Source organism: Fusarium keratoplasticum, chromosome 8 (assembly GCF_025433545.1).
Source record: "Fusarium keratoplasticum isolate Fu6.1 chromosome 8, whole genome shotgun sequence".
Classification (NCBI taxonomy): Eukaryota; Fungi; Ascomycota; class Sordariomycetes; order Hypocreales; family Nectriaceae; genus Fusarium; species Fusarium keratoplasticum.
Genome location: NC_070536.1, coordinates 1,684,614 through 1,707,352, shown reverse-complemented (window position 1 = coordinate 1,707,352; position 22,739 = coordinate 1,684,614). Strand labels below are relative to the sequence as shown.

General features: G+C 55.5%; 5 protein-coding genes and 1 pseudogene across 6 annotated transcripts, besides 1 other annotated feature; 3 read left to right on the top strand and 3 right to left on the bottom strand.

Annotated features, from left to right (window-relative positions):
• Positions 1–1,767: 1,767 nt before the first annotated feature.
• On the top strand, positions 1,768–2,748 carry NCS57_01034900 (CBFD-NFYB-HMF domain-containing protein; the record flags this gene model as incomplete). The annotated part of the gene is made up of 1 exon (XM_053060095.1): positions 1,768–2,748. The coding sequence occupies one exon, from the start codon at positions 1,768–1,770 to the stop codon at positions 2,746–2,748; it is 981 nt and encodes a 326-aa protein (XP_052910489.1).
• A 1,608-nt stretch (positions 2,749–4,356) lies between these two features.
• Positions 4,357–7,653, top strand: NCS57_01034800 (uncharacterized protein; the record flags this gene model as incomplete). The annotated part of the gene is made up of 5 exons (XM_053060094.1): positions 4,357–4,436; positions 4,586–4,772; positions 4,871–7,301; positions 7,356–7,560; positions 7,614–7,653. The coding sequence occupies 5 exons, from the start codon at positions 4,357–4,359 to the stop codon at positions 7,651–7,653; spliced, it is 2,943 nt and encodes a 980-aa protein (XP_052910488.1).
• A 978-nt stretch (positions 7,654–8,631) lies between these two features.
• Positions 8,632–11,507, bottom strand: NCS57_01034700 (RING-type domain-containing protein; the record flags this gene model as incomplete). The annotated part of the gene is made up of 5 exons (XM_053060093.1): positions 8,632–10,481; positions 10,532–10,862; positions 10,916–11,244; positions 11,300–11,409; positions 11,467–11,507. The coding sequence occupies 5 exons, from the start codon at positions 11,505–11,507 to the stop codon at positions 8,632–8,634; spliced, it is 2,661 nt and encodes an 886-aa protein (XP_052910487.1).
• An 834-nt stretch (positions 11,508–12,341) lies between these two features.
• NCS57_01034600 lies at positions 12,342–13,328 on the bottom strand (annotated as a pseudogene). Its single transcript has 3 exons — positions 13,098–13,328; positions 12,968–13,031; positions 12,342–12,910 (listed from the first exon to the last, which is right to left on the bottom strand).
• Positions 12,342–13,328: a sequence feature.
• A 669-nt stretch (positions 13,329–13,997) lies between these two features.
• Positions 13,998–15,965, top strand: NCS57_01034500 (Kri1-C domain-containing protein; the record flags this gene model as incomplete). Its single annotated transcript, XM_053060092.1, has 1 exon — positions 13,998–15,965. The coding sequence occupies one exon, from the start codon at positions 13,998–14,000 to the stop codon at positions 15,963–15,965; it is 1,968 nt and encodes a 655-aa protein (XP_052910486.1).
• Positions 15,966–16,591: 626 nt separating this feature from the next.
• NCS57_01034400 (uncharacterized protein) lies at positions 16,592–19,870 on the bottom strand (the record flags this gene model as incomplete). Its single annotated transcript, XM_053060091.1, has 2 exons — positions 16,592–18,752; positions 18,804–19,870. 2 exons carry the CDS (start codon positions 19,868–19,870, stop codon positions 16,592–16,594), a joined length of 3,228 nt encoding a protein of 1,075 aa, XP_052910485.1.
• Positions 19,871–22,739: the final 2,869 nt, after the last annotated feature.

The following is a 22,739-nucleotide window of genomic DNA, read 5'->3' as shown; positions in this document are numbered from 1 at the left end:
CCTGGTCAGCGGCGAGCACGCCCCAGCGAGAGTTCCTTCCCTTCCCCTTGGACGGTTCCTGCCTACTGCCCCGGGGATCAGCTTGAGACGGTCTCGTCTCGCCCACGGAAGGATGGGGATGGATGTTTGGGTCTCAACTGCCCGGTCAGGGTGTTACCTACCTACAGCGGTACCTGTACGTAGCGTGTGTCGGAGGAACAGCCCCGCGTCGTGCATATAAACGGCCGGCATTCCCTCGCCTCCCCCCGCCACTTGCCGCCGCTTTGATGAATGCCGACTGGTCCGCCCTCTGAAGGAAGCAAGAACGATCCAGCGACGCCCCCCTGACTCCGATCTCATGGGACCAACAAGAGCTTAGGTACGGTATTCATCACCGCAGCCTCACCGAAGCTACCGTCTCCACACCGGACCTACTTCTCACTTATACGCACGCACGCTTCTCGGATTGTTTCCAGGCTTCTCTTGGCCCATTGTTCTTTCAACTTCATTGTCTCTAATCTACAAAGGACCAAGACGTTGCCCTCTTGGCCAAGTCCCCTCAGCCATCAACCTTTGCAGCCCCCTTGCAGTGCTGTCCTTCCAGGCAAGGAGTTGCAGCGATTACCAGATCAGGTCTCTTACCTTGCTGGGCCCGACGCTGTCTTGTCTGCCTTCTTGTCTTACACTGGGTGCCTTGTGGCCTCGGGAGCCTCATCCGTGTCGAACCGCCACCACCAGGACAAACTCGCATCGCCTCCATCTCACTTACGGACGGGGCTGGCTTGCACAGCCTCCCGACAGCGGACGTCCTCCTTCACCACTCCTGGTCGCTTCGTGAGTTGTTCTACGGGTGCTTCTGTCCTCTCGTTTGTCTGAGTTGCACAGGAACCACATCCCACAACCACAACCTCAGCTTCACTCTATGCATGGCCCCGGGCCGGCCCAATCTTGCATTGTGCCCCACCCGACGTCACGTCAATCAAACCACATCGTCATCCCCAGCCACGGCACGGGAGCCCGCTGATTCGTGAGCTCCAGCTGGGCCCCTTGATCCCCCTGTCGCCTGCGCACTGCTGCTGTGAGCTTATTAGCAGCAGATCAGCTCCCGCTGAGCCTGCAGTTGGATCGGTCCTGAGAGTCAGAATCCAAACAGCCTCATACAGCCAGCCCAACGCTCGTCTGTCTCTTTGCTGTCTCGTCTGGGTTCTCGAATCAGTTTGGTCTCTTGAGGCGTCCTCCTTGGATGATCGCATGACCTTGGCTGATACTCGTATGCAAGGAAGCCTTTATTCGACTACAAAGCTGCCGTCTCGGCACAACCCCAGACGACATTCACCAACATCCGATTTCGATTGTGCACGGATTTGGATTTGGCCAACCCCATTACGTTCCAAGTAAGCTCGAGACTTTGCTCCCTCTTGGTGTTGGTTGTCACTTGTACAAAGAGACACCGGCAAATAACTCAAGACACGTATATACGGCACGTTCAAGTCTTGACGCGACACACTGTACATCCATACAAAGGCTACCTGCCCATCCCATCCCATCCCATCAACCCTGGCCTCGCTACGCTGGCTGCTGCGATCGCGCGCCGCCAAGCGACCTAGGTCAAAATCATCAGCCGTCTGTCGAGCACCCGCCAAAGACCCCGTCGGAGGGGAAGCACCCAGGGGGATCCATTCACGCAGTCTCATTCGCTGCCGGGCTTCGACAAATCCCCTCCCGGCCGCTTCGGCGCCAAGGCCCCACCTTAATCTTTTCACGGTCAGGACAAAAAAAATATTTATTATGTCGGCCGACGACAGCTCCTACGCTCCCAAGTCTCCGGACCTCTCTTCTTTTTACTCAGGTGGCCCCACTCAACCCGCGCCGCAAAAGCTCCAACATCCACAAACCGGCAGCCACCTCCCGTGCCCAGCATACGAATATAAAGCAGAGTCTCCAGCCTACAACAGGTCTGCCTCTTTTTCTTCCTACGTTCCCCCTTCTCTCCCCCTCAGTAACAACATCAACATCGGTGTCAACAACGATCAACCCAACGACGTCGACCACCAGCGGCAGCATCCATCCCAGCCCAGATTCGTCGGGTCGGAATATCAACCCTACTCGGCGCAGCCGACCTTCCTTCAGGATCAATACGTTCACTCGTCCTCATCCCAGCGAACGTCTCACCGCGGCAGCTACGAGGGAGACTCTTTATCTGCGCATCAACATCATCCGCCACAGCCCTCGTCGTACAGCTTCGCATTCACAGAGCAAGCTCCCGGTGTAGCTGCCTACAGCCAAACCTATCCACCTCCACTAGGAGCTGGTCTATCTGGTCCCTCTTTGTCCACGGACACGCCCTTTTCTACAACCATGCCTCCCCGCAGGGCCGCGCCACCTCCGGCGCCCGCTATCGAACCGTCGCCTGTTAAGACAAAGTTTCCCACTGCGAGAATCAAGCGCATCATGCAGGCGGACGAGGAAGTCGGCAAGGTTGCCCAGCAGACGCCAATCGCCGTCGGCAAAGCTCTCGAGCTCTTTATGATACAGCTGGTCACAAAGAGTGCCGATATAGCCAAGGAGAAGGGCGGAAAGAGGGTCACGGCGCCAATGCTCAAGCAGGTGGTTGAGACCGATGAGCAGTGGGACTTTCTACGCGACATTGTCAGTCGCGTCGAGAATGAAAAGGAGGGCAGCAAGGCCAAGGCCAAGCAGGAGAGCTCGAGCGACGAAGAGATGCCAGAACCCAAAAAGAGGCGCGGTGGCAGGAGAAAGAAGACATGATTTATCTTCTTGTTTGGGGGGGCAGTAGCCTCGTGGAAGTTTTGGGGCACATCATGAAGGATACGATCGAGTACGAAACGGCGTTCAAGGGGATTCGCATTCAGCCGGCGTTTGGCGCCAGGAGAGACAGATGTCTCGTGGTTCTTTTTTGGGGCGTGTTTATCGCCTCCGCGTGGAGCGACAGTTGTGTTATAGAGTGCTCAATGTTATGTGGGAGTGCCACTGCTCTACCGGGCATATACATAGGTGGAAGAGAAGTATTGGGGGCAACGACTTGAATACAGCAGCCTCCACGCGTCAACTAAGTGCGGTGCCATTTGTGATTGTCTTGTGTCTTGTGAATGGCCCATGCGGGCAACTCGTGAGCAGTCTTGATATAGAGGCGGTCTGCCAATGGAGGCTAGTCTAACTACTTGTCGAAGCTGACCTCGCTCGGAGCTGTGAGGTCCTCATCGCATCCCAACCATGGCCTGACATTGATGGTTAGGGCCTGCGTGAGGACGATGACTATGAAAAAATACCTAGGCCATGCGTGAGATTGATTAGTGGTGAGATTCATACCTGGGTAGGACTGTCATCCCCTCGTTGACTCGATGTTGGCTCAAATCCTGCCTACCCTGAAGGCGTCCGGATGGAGGTCGGCATTGGCATTTTCCAACCCTGGACACCGTTGATGGTTTGAAACATGCAGTTGACACTGGGGTAGGTCATTTGTGGCCAAATTGAATGGTTGCACCAGTGCTACATGCACGAGTAAGACTGAGAACTCTTTTCGTGCCAGTATCGAAGAACCCTTAAGTTTTGCTGCCATGTGAATGCGTCCATCTCAGTGCTGCAGTGCAGGCTGACGTAGGTGGTGTCTGACGTCAGTAAATACTCCGACAAGCCGAACGACTGAACGAGTCGCGTCTACAAGTGCATCTACATGTTCATTATTCAGCTCCAAGAGGCTGATAGCATCGTCTGCAATGCTCATGCCACGAATGATTAAAGATCATCACCCGTCCATGCGCCGAGGACAAGTCAATCTCCCCCTCGCGGGCCTTTAGCGATGGGAAATATGGACCCGACCCATCTCCGAACCGCTTCCGCTGGGCGCGACAAAAGGGTCCCCCGCCACGGGCCCGTGGTGCACACCTCCGGGCCCCTGACGCAGCCTCTGAGATCGAACTGTTAGTGGCCACTTCAGGGGGGATTGGCAGCTCCTCATTGGGGCATCGCCAGCTGCGGGAGGACGGCCGTGTTTTTCCCCCTTCCCTCCCCTTACCAAAATCCAAGGGGCCAGCTGTTACACTACGTTAGTTAGGTACTCCCAGGTAGTAAGCCAGGCAAGCTGCCCGCTGGAACTCCACTAATAAGGTGCCTCTAGTCCGCTACCGACGCCCTCCTGTAAACCGACCTACACCACCGACCTAAGCTTCGTCGTCGTCGACCATCCATCCCGTCAACTTTAAACATCACTCGTCCATGCGAATGCCTTCTCGATTCATCCCTCGCACACGTTCACTTCCGCTTATTTAAAGCCCGCTCTTTGTATTATTTCTATTCGAACCTAGATGACGAAACGCCAGCCGTCCCTCGTCGACGCTCGCTCCCCTGCGTAACCCAATGTCGTGGGACTTGCTTCAGAGATTCCTCGAGTCCGACGTCTTCAACTCCAACCCCTTTCTCCCCGTCTCATACCTCTCGTGAGTCTTTGCCACGACCCCATCAACAGTCATAGACACCGGCCGGCTTGCGTCCTCGCGTCTGCTTCAAATTAGCCCACCGCCCCTCATCCTGAACCCATCCCGCCGTCTCCGACCTGTACCATCGCTAATGCCACCTGTCGCGACAGCCGCTACGCCAACCACGTGGGGATTCACTATGTTCTCTGCCAGAAGCTTCGCCAGTTCCCCTATGAGGATATCGAGTTCTTCCTGCCGCAGCTATGCCACCTTATAATCAGCGTCGACAATGAGTCAATGGCATTGGAGGAGTTTTTGTTGGACTTGTGCGAGGAATCCGTCACAGCAGCGCTGTTGGTACGTGTGATGTTTGGGAACTGGACTGGAATGGAGCACCGCGTCATAGGAACCATTTCGTCCCGCCTCCGTATTGGGTGCTAACCAGCGTGCCGCAGACGTTCTGGCTCTTTCAAACATATCTGCACGATCTGTCGTCGAACCCGCAGTCCGACTCGTTCCAGACATGTCGCCGAGTCTACAACAAGGTCCAGCACATTGTGTTTGGACTCGCCGATACCGCTCGCCATGAGAAGATCAAGGAGAACGTCCTGCCCGTCACCGTGCTCTCCAGCTTCGTCCTCGCCAGCGTTGCGCTGCCCATGATACCACGCTGGGCTGGTCCCTTGGCTGTCGCACAGGCGCGCAAGCCGCAGCCAATTACTGATCCCACTACCGAGAGCAAGGAGAACGTCAAGCCAGCGAGAGCCCGTACAGTCACAGCTGCGAATTCGCGGTCGCGTCGCGCCAAGGATGCTGGACGTACTTTCAGTGCGCCAGACCCCAAGGGATCGAGGGACTCTTCGCCAAAGCCTACCCGTACCGCCCCTGTACCACCTCCGGTCATTATTCCTCCTGGAAGGTCCAAGACGCCGGTCGGTACGTCGAGGCCATCTGCTCTTGAGATGAAGTCATTGGAGGCCAAGCTGAGCACATCGTCTCTGCCCCTGCCCTCGCCTCGTCCACCAACGAGGCCAACAACCCCAATCTCGGCAGGGAATGTCCCAAGGCCAGGCGACGTCGCTCGGAGGCATTCACACCACTCAAAGGCCGTACTCGCCATGAATGAGCTGTCGCCAGTACAGAAAACGAGGCTGTTGAGACAAAACTACTTCAGATCGCAGACCCAGTTCCTGACTGCTCTCGAGGGCATTTCGAATCGATTAGTGCTGGTTCCTAAGCCTGCCCGGATGAGTGCTCTTCGAGCGGAGCTTGCGCTAATATCTCAGGACCTCCCAGCTGAGGTTGACATTCCCGTCATCTGTCCTCCCACGCTTGTGAATGGATCTCCTGGCAAGAGCCGTCATCACCGCATTGTGCGGGTGAACCCGGCGGAGGCGACGGTGCTCAATAGTGCGGAAAAGGTGCCATACCTGATCATGGTCGAGGTGCTCCGGGATGACTTTTCGTTTGACCCTGATGCGCCTGAGAACCAGCGTCTCCTGAACAGTTTAATAGGCGGTAGCGCCAGGACGAACCGTATTTTCGACTTGTCTGACTCTCCCCGTCTTTCACCCACGGTGAAGAGCCCGGAACCTGTTTTGGATAGTGTCTTTGAGCCCGCCTCTGGCGACTTGGGAAGCTCACCATTGCTCAGGGGAATGGATGAATCCCCAGTCAGATTCCCTGTGAGACCAGCGCCGCACCACGCTGCCCAACGTCTTCCCAGTGGAGCGACAACCTCGTCTTCGACCCTGGATGTGACGACTCCCCGAACCTCTGGCACAGGGACATCGAGGTCGAACAGCCCTGGGCCTGGCGCGCGAAGGATGACTCTGCCTATCCAACGGAATGCGCCAGCCGACCAGCCAGACTTTTCAGCACTGGCAACTCATATGCGAACAGCCTCCCAGATGCTTGCGCAGCTTGAAGCTACTAGTGGAAAGCGTCCAAAGCAAGAGGTAGCGGCGATCCGAGCCAAGATCATTGCCAGCATGCAGAGCCTGGAGGAACAGAGCTTCGACGTGGATGAACAAGGCCCAACCTTTGACACCATCATTGCCAGGACCAGCACAATGCCTATCTCTCCGAGCAACCCGGATCTTGAGGATGATGTGCAGATCGACTCGAACCTCAACGCCAGTGCAGGCCGAGAACGAATGGAGAATGACATCAAGACGGGCGGTGTTCAGCGTCGAGGCGATCGCGATGACCCTAGTGCGGCTGTCTTTGGCGAGGCTTGGGAGGCCAAGAAGGAGCGGATTCGCAAGTCGTCTCCGTACGGCTGGATGAAGAACTGGGACCTGGTCAGTGTGATTGTCAAGACTGGAGCAGATCTCCGACAGGAGGCGTTTGCGTGTCAGCTCATCGACGTGTGCCACAAGACCTGGGTTGATGCTGGCATCGATGTCTGGGTCAAGCGGATGAGGATTCTGGTGACAGGAGAGTCTTCGGGACTGGTCGAGACCATCACCAGCGGCGTGTCTCTTCACTCGTTGAAGCGAAGTCTCACGCTCGCTTCGATCGAGGCTGGCCAGAACCCCCGGCACCGCATTGCCACGCTGAGGGACCACTTCCTCAAGGCTTTTGGCAAGCCCGACAGCAAGCCGTTCAAGGCCGGAGTTGATGCTTTCAAGAAGTCCCTGGCAGCATACAGCATCATCTCGTACATCCTGCAGCTCAAGGATCGGCACAACGGCAACGTCTTGGTGGATTCCGAGGGCCATGTGGTTCACATCGACTTTGGCTTCATGTTGTCCAACTCGCCTGGTTCAGTCGGATTTGAGGCGGCTCCTTTCAAGCTCACTCACGAGTATGTTGACGTCTTGGGTGGACTGGGTTCACCCGATTATGAGGATTACAAGAAGCTCTGCAAGCAAGCTTTCCAAGGCAAGTTGACCCTATCGTTTCTATGAAACGTTACCCATAGCTAACGTTGTATAGCTCTGCGTCGTTCGGCAGACAACATCATCGACTTGGTTGCAATGATGGGCCACGACTCCAAGATGCCCTGCTTCGCAGTCGGCGTGGCCCAGGTCACCAACACGCTTCGACAGAGATTCCAGCTTCATCTCAGCGCAGACGAGGCAGAGCAATTTGTTGAGACGGATCTGATTGCCAAGTCGTTTGGTAGCTACTACACGCGACTGTAAGTTGTTTCTGTCCCCCCTGGCATGACTCGTTTACTGATGCTCTCTTCAGCTATGACACTTTCCAATATCGTACCCAGGGTATATACTAAGCGAGCTGCACTGCACTCACCATGCTCCAGGAGACGCAACAGAGACAGACAGACAGGGACTAATAGGGTTCAAACGCACGTACGACAAGCGCCCACTGAGGGTGGCATTGGGATATCTGGTTTGCATTTGGACGGCTTACGACGAGAAGGCGTTGTGGACGATAGACATGGCTCCAATTGCTGGCTCAAGCAGGGACGCGAGTTTGTATGAGAATTGACGATTCACGCAAGTCAACGGGGAGAGAAGATGACGCTTGAAAGAAGGAGGTGGAATATTGGTGGCCTTGATGTTGGCGATGCCTCTGGTCATGCATGATATAACGGCTTCAACACCAGGACTAGCTTGACGATGTCAAGGTGACAGGACATGTCCCTCGTTGTCTAGAATATTGGATGAGGGATAGATAATCAAGGTCTATATGTGTCGTTGACGATGGATTGGCGTGGACATATCACACACGATACATACATAGTATTATTGTCATGGATGACTCGACGTCATTGAGATGGTCTTTGAAAATCAAGACTGGATTAAAGAGGTTTTTTAACTACTACTACACAGCATGCATGCCCTGCCCTGTCCTGCCAGCCAACGTTTGAATGATGTTCGTTGCCCCTGAGACTTTTTTGCGCATGCAAGAAAAATGTCCATATCCCTCTCTCTTCAGGGGATAGAAAGCCCAAATGAATTTTTCAGATATTTTGACCCTTTTTGTGTCTGTTTTTTTTTGTTTGCTCACACACCTTATGCTCCCCCCTAAATGCCATGCCTCTTTCTCACCCCACCAACACCATGATGATTGAATGCGTTGTGTATATCCCTTTCCCTTTCCGCGCCCCCCCGGCCCCCCTTTTTTGCCTGACCAACCTGAGAAGATGAAGAAAAGAAGGTAAGAACAGAAAAAACAAGGATACCATTTTTTTTCACTGTCTCTTTGTCGTCCCGATGATGTGCTTGCTCAGTGTCTTTCGAGGCGACTAACCCCATCGATCACCCTCCCTCTCAGCCTCGAGCCTGCGCATCCTCTCTTCTTCATCACCGCCGCTGACGGCTTCACTGCGACGCGAAGCTGCGGCAGACGTTGTTGACGACGTGGTACGCCGGCCCTTACGTGAGCCCGAGTCGTCGCCGCCGTCGTCAGCCCCTCGGTTGCGCTTCCAGCCGGCCATGCCCATGCCCGCCATGCGCTGGGCTTCCTTGAGCAGACGCTCACGGTCGCGGGCCTCACGCTCGAGGGTGTGAGGGTCCTTGGCTGCGGCGCTGTCGGCTCGGGAGCCTCGAGGGCCAGAGGGGGCTTTGGAGTCTCGCTCGTTGGGCGTGTCACCTGCGTCTGTCGAGTGGCGTCTGCTGCTGTACCTAGAGTCGGCGTCTCGATCGCGTTCTCGGTCTCTGTCCTTGTCCCTGTCACGGTCGCGTCGGTCTCTATCCCTCTCGCGGTGACGATCCTTTCGGTCCTTGCGGTCCTTGTCGCTGCGTTCTCTGTCCTTGTCACGGCGTCGTTCGCGATCGTAGTCTCTATCACGGTGGGAGGAGCGATGACTGGACTTTTTGCGGTCGTAGTCGTCCCTGTCCTTGTCCTTGTCACGATCTCTTCTCTTGTCAGAATCCCTATCGCGGCGGCTTCGGTGACTCGACCGTTTGGATTCTGCTGGTGAGGTTGAGCGGGCTCGATCGGCATATCTGTCATCCTTGTCCCTGGATCGTGAGGGCTCCTCATCATCGTAGTAGTGACGGCGGCTGCTCTTGTGTTTCTTACGGCGAGAGTCATCGTCAAAGCCGTCGTCCTCGACCGACTCTGAGCGGTGGCGTCTACGTCGGCGGGAGCTTCTATGCCCCCGGCTGCGGCTTCGGCTCCTGCTGGCGGTTCGGGATCCCGATCCCGTGTGGTCTTGGTCGCGGTCATCATAGTCCTTGTTGTCGCGTCTGTCATAGTCCCGAGATCGCTCCTTGCTGTGATCACGGCGGGAGTCGCGATCCTTGTCTCTGTCACGCGCACCCTCACGGCTTGGCCCGGGAGAACTACTCCTTGACCGGCCTCGGTCGGCTGGGCTGTCCCGGACAGGAGGTGTCGGCTTGGATGGGGCATCACCCCCAACCTGGTATCCTCTTGCTCGTAGATTGTGAAGGCTCGTGTTGGGCAGTCCTTGTCTCATAGCCTTGGGGCCCGTGGGTGCGTTAATGGGAACATCTGGAGCGGGAACAACTGGCCGGGTGACAGCAGGACCGTTGTGCTGGGCCACGTCGGGCGCGGAAGAGGCATCGGTAGCTTCAATGCCTATGACCTCACGGGATGCGTCCTGGTGTCCAGAGTTGGAGGCCTCGACCCCATCAGCCCCTCCCTCTCCCTGATGGTCATCAGGTTGTTGTCCATCTGCCGACTCGTTCTGACCATTCTGCTGCTGCTCTTGGGCTTGAGCGTTGGATCCGTACTGGGAAAACTGTCCTTGGTCCTGGTAGTTGTTGTTGGCGTTGCCTCCAAACTGGTAACCTCCACGGCCGTAACCTCCGTAGTATCCTCGTCCGCGGCCTCGACCACGTCCGAAGTTGTTGCGGCGATAGTCATTGAAGTGACCGTAATTACCTTGATTGTATCCTGTCTGGAATCCTGAGTTAAAGCTCCCAAAATCACCAGTTCCCATGCCAGGACCACTTTGATTGTAATTATTCTGGTCGAAATTCCACGACTGTGAACCGTTCCAGTTATTATTGGAGCCTTGGCCAAATCCACCTCCAAAGCCCCCCATGCCGTTCATGCCCATGCCTTGAAAGCCACCGTTCATGTACATGTTCTGCATCGTCATCGGGTCCATGCCCATGCCTGGCATGCCTGGGAGAGTTAGCATTTGAACCACCAGCCGTCATACGAGTATAACATACCCATCATGGGGAACCCGCCAAACGAGTTCGGAGCCATGCCGTTCTGCATGGCCATCATCATCTGCATCTGGTTGAAGTCGCCAGACCCAGAAAAGTTGCCGTTGGTCGTTCCGTTCATCGTCTCGCCGTCGGCGTTTTCTTGATCGTCGCCATTCTCATCATCGCCTTGGTCGCCCTCGCCATCACCATCTTTCTGTACAATGGCCTGCTCGTTAGAGTTATCAGGGGCTACGTCATTGTTGCTGTCACCCGCAACTGGCGCGTCTTCGGCATCACCCGCTCCGTCTTGAGGAGGATGCTGAGCAGCAGAGTCATGGTCGTGAGCAACCTCCTAATTCATAATTAGCTGACAAATCTAATGAACAAGTCGCGACACTGATTTACCTCGTCTGCAGGCTGAGCAGGAGCAGCAACATTGGATTCGCTGGGCGCAGAAACTGCTTCGCCCATCGGCGCGTCGCCTCCCGAGACCTGCTCAGTCGGCGCCTCGATCGCAGGGGCTTCTGGGACTGGGAGCGACTGTTTCGGCGGCTCAACAGGAGTCACGGGCTCCGATTCTTTGCCTTCCTTAGCCCGGCTGGCCTCGCGCTTCTTCTCGGCGGTGCGCAGAAACACCCTGATGGTGGTTCGAAGCGACTTATTGGGGCTGCAGTCCTCAGCGGACAAGGGGGAATGTTCGCAGACGGGACATGAGGCCGGAAGATTCGATTGACCTTGCGCGCAAAGTTAGCGGTGATTTTCTTTCTCGATCGAGTCTTCTGCACGCACATGTTTCGCAGATGGCCTGCTCGCAGCATGGCAGTCGGTAGGCATTCACGGCGAGCTTGCTACAGATAGCGCATCGAAGCTTGATTGGAATGTCGTCAGGGGCGAGGGAGCTGCGAGGAACGTGTCAGTTCGCGGACCAGAAACACAGCGAGCGCCGTGTAACATACCGGATCAGCTCCGCCTGAGCCTCTGTGATTGTCGACGCCATACTGATCGCTTCGTGTTTTCCTTGGGGCGCTTTCCAACTCCTGAGCCACGGGCAAAGCCTAAAACAACAGAGGGGACGTCATGGAGAGGAGTCGGGTCGCTTCGATTAGGTAGGAGGGAGAGAAAGATGTTCAGGCAGAGATGCAGGAGGGCGGCCGATGTCTCTCTGGTGCGAGGGGGATCACGTCGGCGGTTGGGCGCGGCCGGGATAAACGGCAATTCAGGTGGAAAGAAATGATTGGTAAGAGACCGAACAGAGCAGAACCTGTTTGCCTCTTGACGCAAACGCCAGCGGTCACCGGCTGGGCTAGATATTGTACAGTACTGTAGAGGAGGAGAAATCGTTCGCCGGCCTGGGCACAAAAAGAGTGGGACCTGGAGAGCAAACGCGACTGGAGTCACAAGCAGCGCACCTGGTCACGTGACGGCCACGATTGGTCTGTGAAGCTTCTCATCCATCTATGGAATGAGTCGTGAATATGAGTATCAACCATCTTTAGCTTCACGTGAAATAAGAATAACCTTGATTCAAGCTTTGATTCATCCAAAGTAGAAAGAGCTGATCAACTCCTCACCCCTACCAACATCCATCCTGATTAACCGCTATTGATGTTGATTTGATCTGATCTGATCATGGGCAAGCAAGCGTCCATTAAAGCCACGACAAAAACCTTGCTGCTAGAGAGTAACAAGAAACACATTCAACTCCCAGATGCTCCTCTTGGCATCAGTCCCAGGCAACCGGCTCGCAGGAAAAGGGCAGAACAGAATACCGTACAATACCAAAACACTTTGTCTGCACCTTAGTCGTCCACCCCGCTGTCAAAAAGCCCTTCTAACAAGCGCAGCTGTCCTTGGCAGCGGCATCCTTGGGGCCTCCCAGGTTCACCCTTTGCTCTTCTCCTCCCCTGCTGGCCGCGCCGCTCGTTGCGCCAGCTCCCCTCGCGCTCTTCAACGACGTCTCGGGTATCGCATTCGCGATGGCGGTGAACACCTCGGTGACGTTGTGGCCGCTCTTTGCGCTGGTCTCGAAAAACAACAAGCTCTCCTCCTCAGCATACGATTGAGCCTCTTCCGTCGAGACCTTGCGAGCGTCTCCAGAGTCCTCTCCGTCATCGCCGTTCTGGCTGTCGGCGGCAGCGCCGGAGTCGCCCGTCAGATCCAACTTGTTGCCCACCAATGCGATAACGATGCCGGGCGAAGCTTGTCGTTGCAGCTCGGCGACCCAGTGCTTGGCCTTGATGAGAGACGTGGGCTTGGTGAGATCGTAGACGACGAGGGCGGCTTGGGCGTTTCGGTAGTACATGGGAGCCAGCGAGGCGAAGCGCTCCTGGCCGGCGGTATCCCAGATCTCAAACTTGATTGTCCGTGTCGGGAGGTTGCACTTTTGGGTCAAGAAGGCCGCTGAGAGGTTGCTAGGTCAGCGACAAAGTGAATCCAGAGGAGCGGGCTGATGCATACCACCAATAGTAGGCTCCTTGTTTTCTTGAAAATCATTATTGACGAATCGCAAAACCAGGGATGACTATCGCAGAGCTCAATTAGCACGTCGAACAGATGGTTTTCCAGAAGCAAGCTCGTGAGGCCGCACCTTTCCGACGGCTGCTTCGCCCAGAAGCACCAGCTTCACGCTGCTGCTCGGCTTGGGAGCGTTGGCAGAATCGGCCATTATCGCGGGATCGCTCGGAGATGAAGCCGGATGGGCTGGGTTGTTGATGCTTGAGCTGGAAAGCGGTAGAGAATGATCGCCGAAAGCGGACACGTATGGGAAAAGCGATATTGAAGGCAAAAGTAATCGGTCCCTCAGGTTTAAATGATAGTTGCCTGGGCGAAGGTGGTCACGACGTCAGTGTATGTAGGTATGGACGAGAGAGGCTGTGGCAGCGGTAGCGGTAGCGGTAGCGGCAGAGGCAGCACAGGTACCTTTTAGTGGCGGTGGTTGGTTGCGATGACGAGGCCGCTCCTGCCAGGAAAAGCTGCAGTACGTACCGGCTACCTCAGGCGCACCTGCCACTGGAACCAGCCTGTCTCTGCAGCCCGGTAAAAGAGCAGCCCGCCCATTGGCTAAGCGGCCTTGTTAGCGGTGATTTAGGGGTGGTTCTGGGCAGGCAGGTGGACTGCAGGAAAAAAAGCTGCTGACCTAAGAGTGGTCGACATAAATACTTGGAAACTGTTAGTGCACCATCAGCAGTGATGTGCATACTTTATTTAGTCTTACGCTGTTCTCGTCTGGCTATTTTGCGCGAATGGCCTTCACGCGGGGCACTCGGCGCAAAATAGTTCTGCCGATGTCGACCGCCAAAATTTCAGGTGCTAGTCCAAGTAAGAAAAAAAAGTTGAGCACCCAGGTACGAGGGAGCTCTCATTGGGGCAGGTCCATGTGGAAATAGAGTCTTTGCGATTCATACCATCTCTCTTTTTTCACTCCCACAACGCGCAACCCCAAACGAGACCTGAAAGACCAATCATTCGCCATTGAAACGTATCAATCATGGGGAAAGCCACTGAGGACCCCCAGCGCGCCAAGCGCAACCTCCTCGACGATAGCGACTCGGACTCTGATGATGGAGGGGCCGCTGTCGCTGCGCCTGGTTTCAAGGTGAACGAGGAATTCGCCCGCCGATTCGAGCACAACAAGAAGCGAGAGGAGAGGCAAAGGTTGGAGGAGAAGTTTAAGAAGACGGGCAAGAAGCCGTCTGGCGACGATGATGGTGGCGACTCTTCGTCCTCGGACGAGGAGGAAGATGAGGATGGCTTCCTGGCCACCGAAGACCTCGATGCGCAGATCTCAGCCACCCTCCAGGCCATTCGAAACAAGGACCCCAAAGTCTACGACAAGGAGGTCTCATTCTACAAGCCCGATGACCCTGCCGAGACCGGCGACAAGGACAAGAAGGAGAAGCCTGTCTATCTACGAGACTACCACCGAGAAAAACTCTTGCGAGGCGATACCGGTGCTGACGAGGAGGATGAGGATGTTCCCATGACCTACAATCAAGAGCAGGATGCCTTGAAAAAGTCAATTGTGGCTGAGATGCATGCTGCCGCTGACAGCGACGGGTCCGACGACGACGAAGACGATGGCTTCTTGAAGCGAAAAGAGCCAGCAAAGGTGGACTCGAACGGATTTCACCCCTCCCGAAAAGCAGCCACCCAGATCACCGATGTCGATGTCGCCAATGCTGACAAGAACCCCGAGACCTTCCTGTCGAATTTCATGAGTGCCCGCGCCTGGGTCCCACCTGATGGTTCTAACTGGAAGGCCTTCGAGTCTGATGAAGGAGAAGACGACGATCGTGCCGACGAGTTTGAGCAGGCATACAACCTGCGGTTTGAGGACCCCGAGAAGAGCAACGAGTTCCTTCGATCGTATGCTCGAGATGTCGCTGCCGCCAAGTCGGTGAGACGCGAGGAGAAGAGCGGTCGAAAGCGTCAGCGTGAGCTCGAGCGCGAGCGCAAGGAAGCTGAGAAGCAGGAGCGACGTGAGGAGAAGGCTCGTCTACGGAAGCTGAAGCTTGAGGAGGCCCAGGAGAAGCTGCGCAAGATCAAGCACGCAGCGGGCAACGCGGGCAAGGACCTTACCGAAGAGGACTGGATGAAGTTCCTCGATGATGCATGGGAGAACGACAAGTGGGAAGAGGAGATGCAGAAGCGGTTCGGCGAAGAATACTATGCACAGAACGATGATGTTCCTGTATCTGACGACGAAGAGGAGGAAGAGGGTGAGGATGGTGAAAAGAAGAAGAAGAAGAAACATCCAAAGAAGCCCAAGTGGGATGATGATATCGACATCAAGGACCTCGTCCCCGACTTTGAGGATGACGAAGGGAAGCCCAATATCGGTCTCAGCGACATTGAGGGTGATGCCGCTGAGGGTGAGGAGGAAGACGAGGAGGAGGATGAGGATGACCGACCGTCCAAGAAGCGCAAGACAGATCACAAGAAAGCCCGCAAAGAGGCTCAGAAACAAGCCCGTCAAGAGCGTGCCAAGCTCGAGGCTCTCGTCGACTCCAAGCTCGAGCTGTCCAACCACGACCTCCTCAGCAAGCCGGCGCACGCCCCCTTCCGCTACCGCGAGACCTCGCCGCAGTCCTTTGGCATGACGGCCCGCGACATCCTCCTCGCCCCCTCGGACGCGGCTCTCAACGAGTACGCCGGCCTCAAGAAGCTCGCCACCTTCCGCGACGAGGAGAAGAAGCGCAAGGACCGGAAGCGCTTCGGCAAGAAGGCCCGTCTGCGGCAGTGGCGCCGTGAGATCTTTGGCAAGCAGTTTGAGCGTTCTGGTCCTACTTATGGCTTCGAGCGCCTGGTGTCTGCTGAGGATGGCGAAGCCGCTGGTACCGTCATCGAGCCCAAGGCTGAAAAGGACAGCAACGTCGTCGGCGATGTAGGCGAGAGGAAGAAGAAGCGAAAGAGGTCCAAGGGCAAGAAGGGCGCTGCTGCCGAAGCAGAGGCATGAAAAGGGGGGGCTTTAGGGACTTTTTGAGCGAGATACCACTACGCTATCATTGTCACGGTCGGGCGTTCCATGTTGTATATGTTTGGTTCCGTATAGAAGGTTTAGTTTAGTTATATCTGAGAGACAGAAAAGTACCTTGTTTTGCCTTGATCATGCAAGACTTTTCCCTTCATGTGAAGTTATAGTATCGATATTATAGGTAGTTATACGTAGCGTCCCTCCAACTCGGACCTTCATTCCACATTACACATCTACTGATGCAAAATCGAGTATTACAAAAACAGTAACATAGGTTAATAGAAGCATGTGGTGGTATCTCAAATGCTGTAAAGACCTTTTCCTCCCCAGTCATGACATGGATGCCCAACATGTTCGCCTTGCAAGTTTCAAACAAGCCTGCCTATCCCAAGATATGCCTTGATAGTTGACCCCTGCCGCCGTCTTGTCCTCTGCCGTGATATCCCAAGTTATACCAACGCGCCTCATCTCCAACACCGTCAACATCGCCATCTTCAAAGAGATCCCTGTGCCGTCACGGACTAGCACCTCCGGCTGGTGAATTTGTGCAGCCGCGAAGACCTCCGGGAATACCCCGATACCCGGGCCAAACACTCTGGCAGCCCCTCCTAGGGGCCCTGTTGCTGTAGCCCACTCAAGGGATTCGGCGTCGCCAAGCCGCTACCTCCACTGAACATTCCTGCAAACGGATCACCGCCACTCATGTTGAAGCCAGAGTCTCGCCCCATCTCAGGCGGCTCCATGTTGAATGGCATAAACCACGCCGAAGATGCTTCCGCTCCGCCCATGACACCTGCTCCATCAACGAGGCCTGGTGCTTGCCCGTTCATGCCAGTCTTGACACTCGATCGTCGACTCTGTACGCCTCCGTCAGGCTGAGCACCTGCAGCGAGGGTGTCCCAGTCGATGCCCATCATGTCCTGTCCGCTCGTCAAGCCGGCCGAAGTATCCAACGAATACCCTCCAAAGACGAGCTGTCGGTCCAGCGGGTTAATGGCGCCATTACCCTGCCCGAAGTTCATAGTGAGGAGTTCGGGAGGGAAGAACGTTGGCATGTGCGAGTGATGCGCAAAAGACGCCATGTTGGCTGGGCTCATCGGTGACATGGCATTGCTAAAGGCTGGATTTTGCGAATTCGGCACAGTGAGAGGACTGAAACTGGCTGGACCGCTCGTTTGCATGGCCATGACATCCGAGAATCTGCCCTGCTGTTGAGCTCCAACCCCTGAAGCAACCTCAGCGTCTGCGCTTTGCATCGAATCAAGCTGCTGGCCCGCCTGACCAGGGGCACCAGTTTGCTTCTTTGAACCAGGCTTTCGCTTGGCAGCTGCACCGCGGGGATTGTCTTTGTTTTCGTTGCTCTGCGGCGTTGGAAGAGTAGAGAAATACTCTTCCACAGACTGCAACTCGGGCTTGGCCTCGAGCACCCCATCAGCTCCGTTGTCTTTCCTCTTGTGAGTAGCAGGATCCATAAACTCAGCATCGGAAAGACCGTGCGGGTAGCGGTTGAACCAGTCTCCGTACTGGAGGAAGGATGATTGTGCAGCACGTTCCTGGGCCGTTGTGCCAGCTCTCGTCGCATCCAGAGCGTTTCGGTACTGAGTACGGACGTCCTCAACCATCCAGTGGAACATGCCCCAGTACTTCTTCATCCTGTGAAGATATTTGACATTCGTGGTTAGATTGGCTTCAGCTGTTGGCTGCATGGAAGGGTTACGAGAGATGATGCCGAGAATGTGGACTGTGGTTGAAGAGAAAGCACAGTATCCAGCGAACGGGGCTGAGACAAAACATCGCGACTGTTCTGCTTCCCGGAAAATATCGGATATCCGGTTGGCAGCACCGAATGTTCTCTTGCTTGCCTCGGAGAAGAAGTCGTCGTGCGCCCCTTGCTGCATCCTCGACGACATAGCTGCTCGGCTCATGAACAGAATGTTGTGCTGCAAGCAAACATGCATGAACAGGAACTGGCTTGCTGTATTCTCCGTCTTCTGGACTTCCAGGTTCTCAGGGGAGTACTTGAGCGACGCGGGCAAACCAGCCTCGAGACCTTGCACGTCACCCAGGAGCTTTGCGTATTGTGATTCCTTATCCCACATAGGATGAGGGTCTGCCTCCTTACCCCCTTGGCTGAGGTAGGTGATGATTCTTCCCCACAAGGCAATGGCTCGGATCAGATAGGCGGGCACTCCCATGTTTTCTCGAGTATCGGCAAGCTGTCCGTCGTCTGGCGATACAGGCTCAAGTACCCGACCATCCAGCATTTCGGTAGGTGCCGGCATGTCGAACTGGAAGTACTTTTCTTTCACTGGCAACGGGATCTGAATTGTTTCTTCCCGAATGAACGTGGGCCGGTCTGTGCCTGATGAATTGAAGCGGTCCATGAGGAAGCAGGCCCACATGATGCGTCGTCGAATCTCTCGATCGATGAAGCTGAGCTGCGTCTTCTGCCCATTGCGGCCTGCAGGATCGTATTCCAAGTCCTTGTGTAGCTGGAGCGCGAAGGCCATGCGGATGGCCTGTCCACCGAGAGCCCAGCTACGGCCTCCTTGGCACGTTCCAAATTCGTGCAGACCTAGAATAAGCAGGCATGTCAATATGGTGAGATTTGGCCACTCATATCGTCTGGTACAAATGTCTCGCGCGTGTGATGCCCACTCCTCGCCGCGTAGGAACTCGGGTCCTGACGAACTGATCTGCGGATTGGATGTGAAGCGAGCAGCGATGGCGCAGACCGAGAGAACTAGGACAGGAGGCAATGTGCCGTTTCTAAGAACAGTTAGATGAACCCAAGCTCAAGACATATCTATCAATACGCACTTGAGTTTTCTCATATAGCTCGGTTTGTGAAGGAGATGATAAGACTGTCCATAGATGTTGTCGAAAAAGACCTCTGCTAGATGCTCCTGGATTTCCTTGGAAGGGAGTGCGTCGGAACCTTCGTGTTGCAGCTTGGTCTCTTCGTTCTCCTGGACTTGCAAAGTGCTAGGTCTGTCATCGCCTGCAATCTTTGACTTTGAAGGTGCCTTGGCCCACGCCTCCAGATCAGGGCCGAATGCTTCCTCGGCACCACGCTTTTTGGTGGATTTGGCTGAAGGGAGGGTCCCTGGAATTGCAGGCTTGACGATGGCACGAGTGACAGACGTGGTTGCTTCTTGCTCTGATTTTGGGATGACCTTGATAATGCGCTCTTCCATGCGCTTTAGTCGCTTGTCCAGCATGGCCATGTAATCTGTTCGCGGCGCAGCCTTTCGAGTTGTGACCTTGTAGACACACGGGATGCGCGAACGCAGACAGTGCTTGCAGGCGGGTTTCTCTCCCGAGCAGCGAATCTTCTTGCGGCGGCATGCGATGCAGGCGAGCGGGAGGCGTTTACGCTCCTTGCCCGCCTTAGTCTTGAGTTCGCTCCATGCAGGCGCAGCATCGGCCTTATCCTCCTTAGGTTTACCACCAAGATCTGTACCGTCTGCGCGGTTCCGAGAAGCCAATCCGAACTCATCGGTAACTGAGTCGTCGAGAGCGTTGGATACAGGTGATGTCCTATCCGGTGCAGCGTCGGATCCCTCCATGCTCTGGCTCCGGTGGGCCGCGGGGATGGCGCCGAATGGCAGCCCATTTGGTGGAATGGTAGACATGGGCTGGTGCTGCGAGAACGCAGTGGGCGACTGGGAGGTGTTTGCGTGGTCTGCCAAGGGAACGAGGGAGGGCTGGTCGGGAAGGCCTTGATAAGCAAATGCAAAGTCGTCGAAGCGCGAGGCGTCCATCAAGGCGGCGTGAGAGGGTGACGGGACGGGGTGTAAGTCAGAGGCGTCGCGATAGAGCTGTGAACCGGCATCGAAGGGCTGCTGAGCATGATGAGAGTCCGAAACGCCGCGGCCGGATGACATTTCTCTGCCGACGGCGACGCGGGCCTCAAGAGGCCGAATATCCGGTGCTAGTGTCCGGTTTTAATAGAGCAAGATCGGGAGTGGCGGAGGAGGGAGCAGCAGCAACAGAACGGGGCGGGAGGTGGCGGAGAAGGGAGTCGAGGAGAAGGCGCTCTGGTTGTGCAGCGCCTTCATAAGGAGGTTGCAGGCACAGCTATCGTGCGGTTTGGACGGGTGCGGCGCAAGAGGGTTGACGTGACCTGAGGTTGTCCGGGGAGCTTATGGGGAAGCGACGGGTATGTACTCAGCGGCTCCCCGCACTGGAGCTGGGGCGGCGACAGGCTGCGCCCCTGCTGGCGCAGAGGACGAGCGAGCAGAAGAGAGTTTGGATCAGCGAGAGGTCGAGGCCGGGCAATGGGAATCGATTCGGGGTGCCAGGCGAGGTTTCGGCGAGGAGAATTGGAGGCGATTGCGTGGGCAGAAGCAGCGAGGTCGTTGTCTGAAAGATGGAGGAGGGAAAACCGGAGGAGAGTTGTCGACTAGGCTCCTGGGGTGGAAGAGATTGAGTCCTGGAAGCTGGGGGTTTAAGGCCCGGATGGGTGGAGACATGGCCGAGAGAAATCAAAAGCAGCGATCACGATAGGTTGTCGCGCACGGCCCCGGCGTGCGACTGTGGGGTAGAGAAACGCCTGCAGTCGTTTTGGCGTCGCTGAGCGTCGAAGTGAAGGCCTTTTTTCTTCTGCAGTCGGGGGGGAGACAAGGAGGTGGTGGAGCCAACGACGACGGGCGCGGTGGAGGCGGGTGGCCCATGGGATGGGATGTGGATGGGTGTAAGAGTAAGAGTAGACCTCGGTCGGGTCCCCTAGGGGTGACGTGCGCTGGTCTAGGCTGGAGTGTGTTTGAGCCGGTAGGTACTGGAGTACCTAACTGTGCGGGTGTAGTGTAGTGTGAACGTGATTAGCACGAACTGGTGCCCAAAGGGTGGGATGTCCTGTTGATGCGTCCATCGTTGGGTGACAGAGTGACGATCTTGGGCATTGAATTGATTGCATTATGGTGATGGATGATTCATGCATGGCATTGGAGTGGAAAGATGAAGTTGAAATAAAGATATCTAGAATATAAACGAATATCAACGTTCAGCTCCTTCCTCGCCTTGGAAGCCGCAAACAACGGGCAAGAACTCCAACCGAGGAAGGCACCTCCGTGTCGGCCCCGACATCGCACATCACTCACGCATCGCGCCGGGACTGGGGACTGGGGGGCACGGCACTACGAATTGATCGACAACAGTGCCAATGGATGGATGCATTGGGAACCTTGCAGGGCTCTGAAGCCTCGAATGCATGATGCAGAGTATTTCAATTATTGTTTGAAAGTGCAATTTGTCAAGATGTGAAGTTGCCTCTTGTTCTCTCTCTTTACCTGAGACCTTTGATGGTACATTCAAGCTTCCCATGTCTCATCCGTCAACACATTCTTCAACAACTACCACAGCTCACCATCCAATCTCAACACTCCCTGGCCCTTCGCAGGTGTCAATCTTGCAAAAAAGTTTCCTCCACTGAGACACGGCGGCAAGATAACGCAGCCAAGGGTCCTTGCAACCACATATCCCTGGCAGGGGGAGACACACACACACACACACACACACACAAGAAGGAAAAAGCAAGGCCCCATCACCCATGTACGCCGCCTCAGCTAGATCTCGCACTAGGCTCTGCGTCGGAAGGAAAAAAGTATTAATAAAAAAAAGAGGGCGAGGCCACTGTAATCAATCAATCAGTGCCGATTCTGCCAGGACGCGGCCACGATGTCACGTTTTGCTGTCTTCGCGCCCGTTGATGAAGTTTATTCCACCCCTTGCCTCGGCAGCGTTTTGAGCCAACCTCATCTCATCTGTACTCCTTAGTTACAGTAAACTAAATAACTGACAGGTAAGTTATAAAACTCAAGTTATATATATAGAAAATGAATCAGTCATCCGAGGCTATGTATTCAACGGACCGGCCGTCGTCGACTGCATACGTGATCCGCTCACTCACGTCTGCAGACGCCAATCGACCAAGACGGGACGGAACAAGGAGGGAGGCGCCTCTTGCACAACCAGGGGTATACTATGTACGGCTCTGAAACCCATGCATACACGGCAAGTCCCGAAGCCGTGAATGCCTATGCCGGGATATTCAAGTCTGATACTACACTGGCCCTGGCTGGGCTTCAGAAACGTCGACGACGAATCAAGAGCTGGCTCCAATCTGGCTCATACAGTCCAAGGGACGCTTCGTCTTAGATGAACCACCCACCAGGAACAAGTCAGGCTGTCGACGAAAATGCATGGATGCTGGCTGACCTAGCCCTCGAAACATAAAAGCAAGGACGACAAAACTTCCGGGCATGGATCCCCGGTCGAGGCAAAAGTTCCCTTCCTCGTAACTAACCTGGATCACTTTTCCTATACAGTATCCGTAGCAGCCTCCTAGGGCTGGTGACGATGGGATGGGCGCCTTGAAGGGGCCCGCGATCGTCGAGCTGTTGGTTCAGGCAACTTGAGAAATCCGGCCGACGATCGAGTCTAGAACCTCGCGCGGGGAGGGGACGTCATTTACCCCTTGCGAGCGAGACAACTACAGCGTTACAGCGCAGTCGGATGCACCCAAGTCCTCTGTTACTGTCTGTAATATCTTGCTCGTTTGCCCACAAGGGTCACGCTGCAACGCAACCCGGTCTGCGTGTTTGCGCAGCACACTCGATCAAAATAGAGGCCAGGAGAAAGGATGCCACGACGCGTAGCAAGCAACCGCAGCAGAGGGGGGGAAGAAACGCGTGTCGTAGGAGGCGTAGTGAGGATCCAGACGTCAAGCCCTACGGCACGGCACTCTCGGTATAA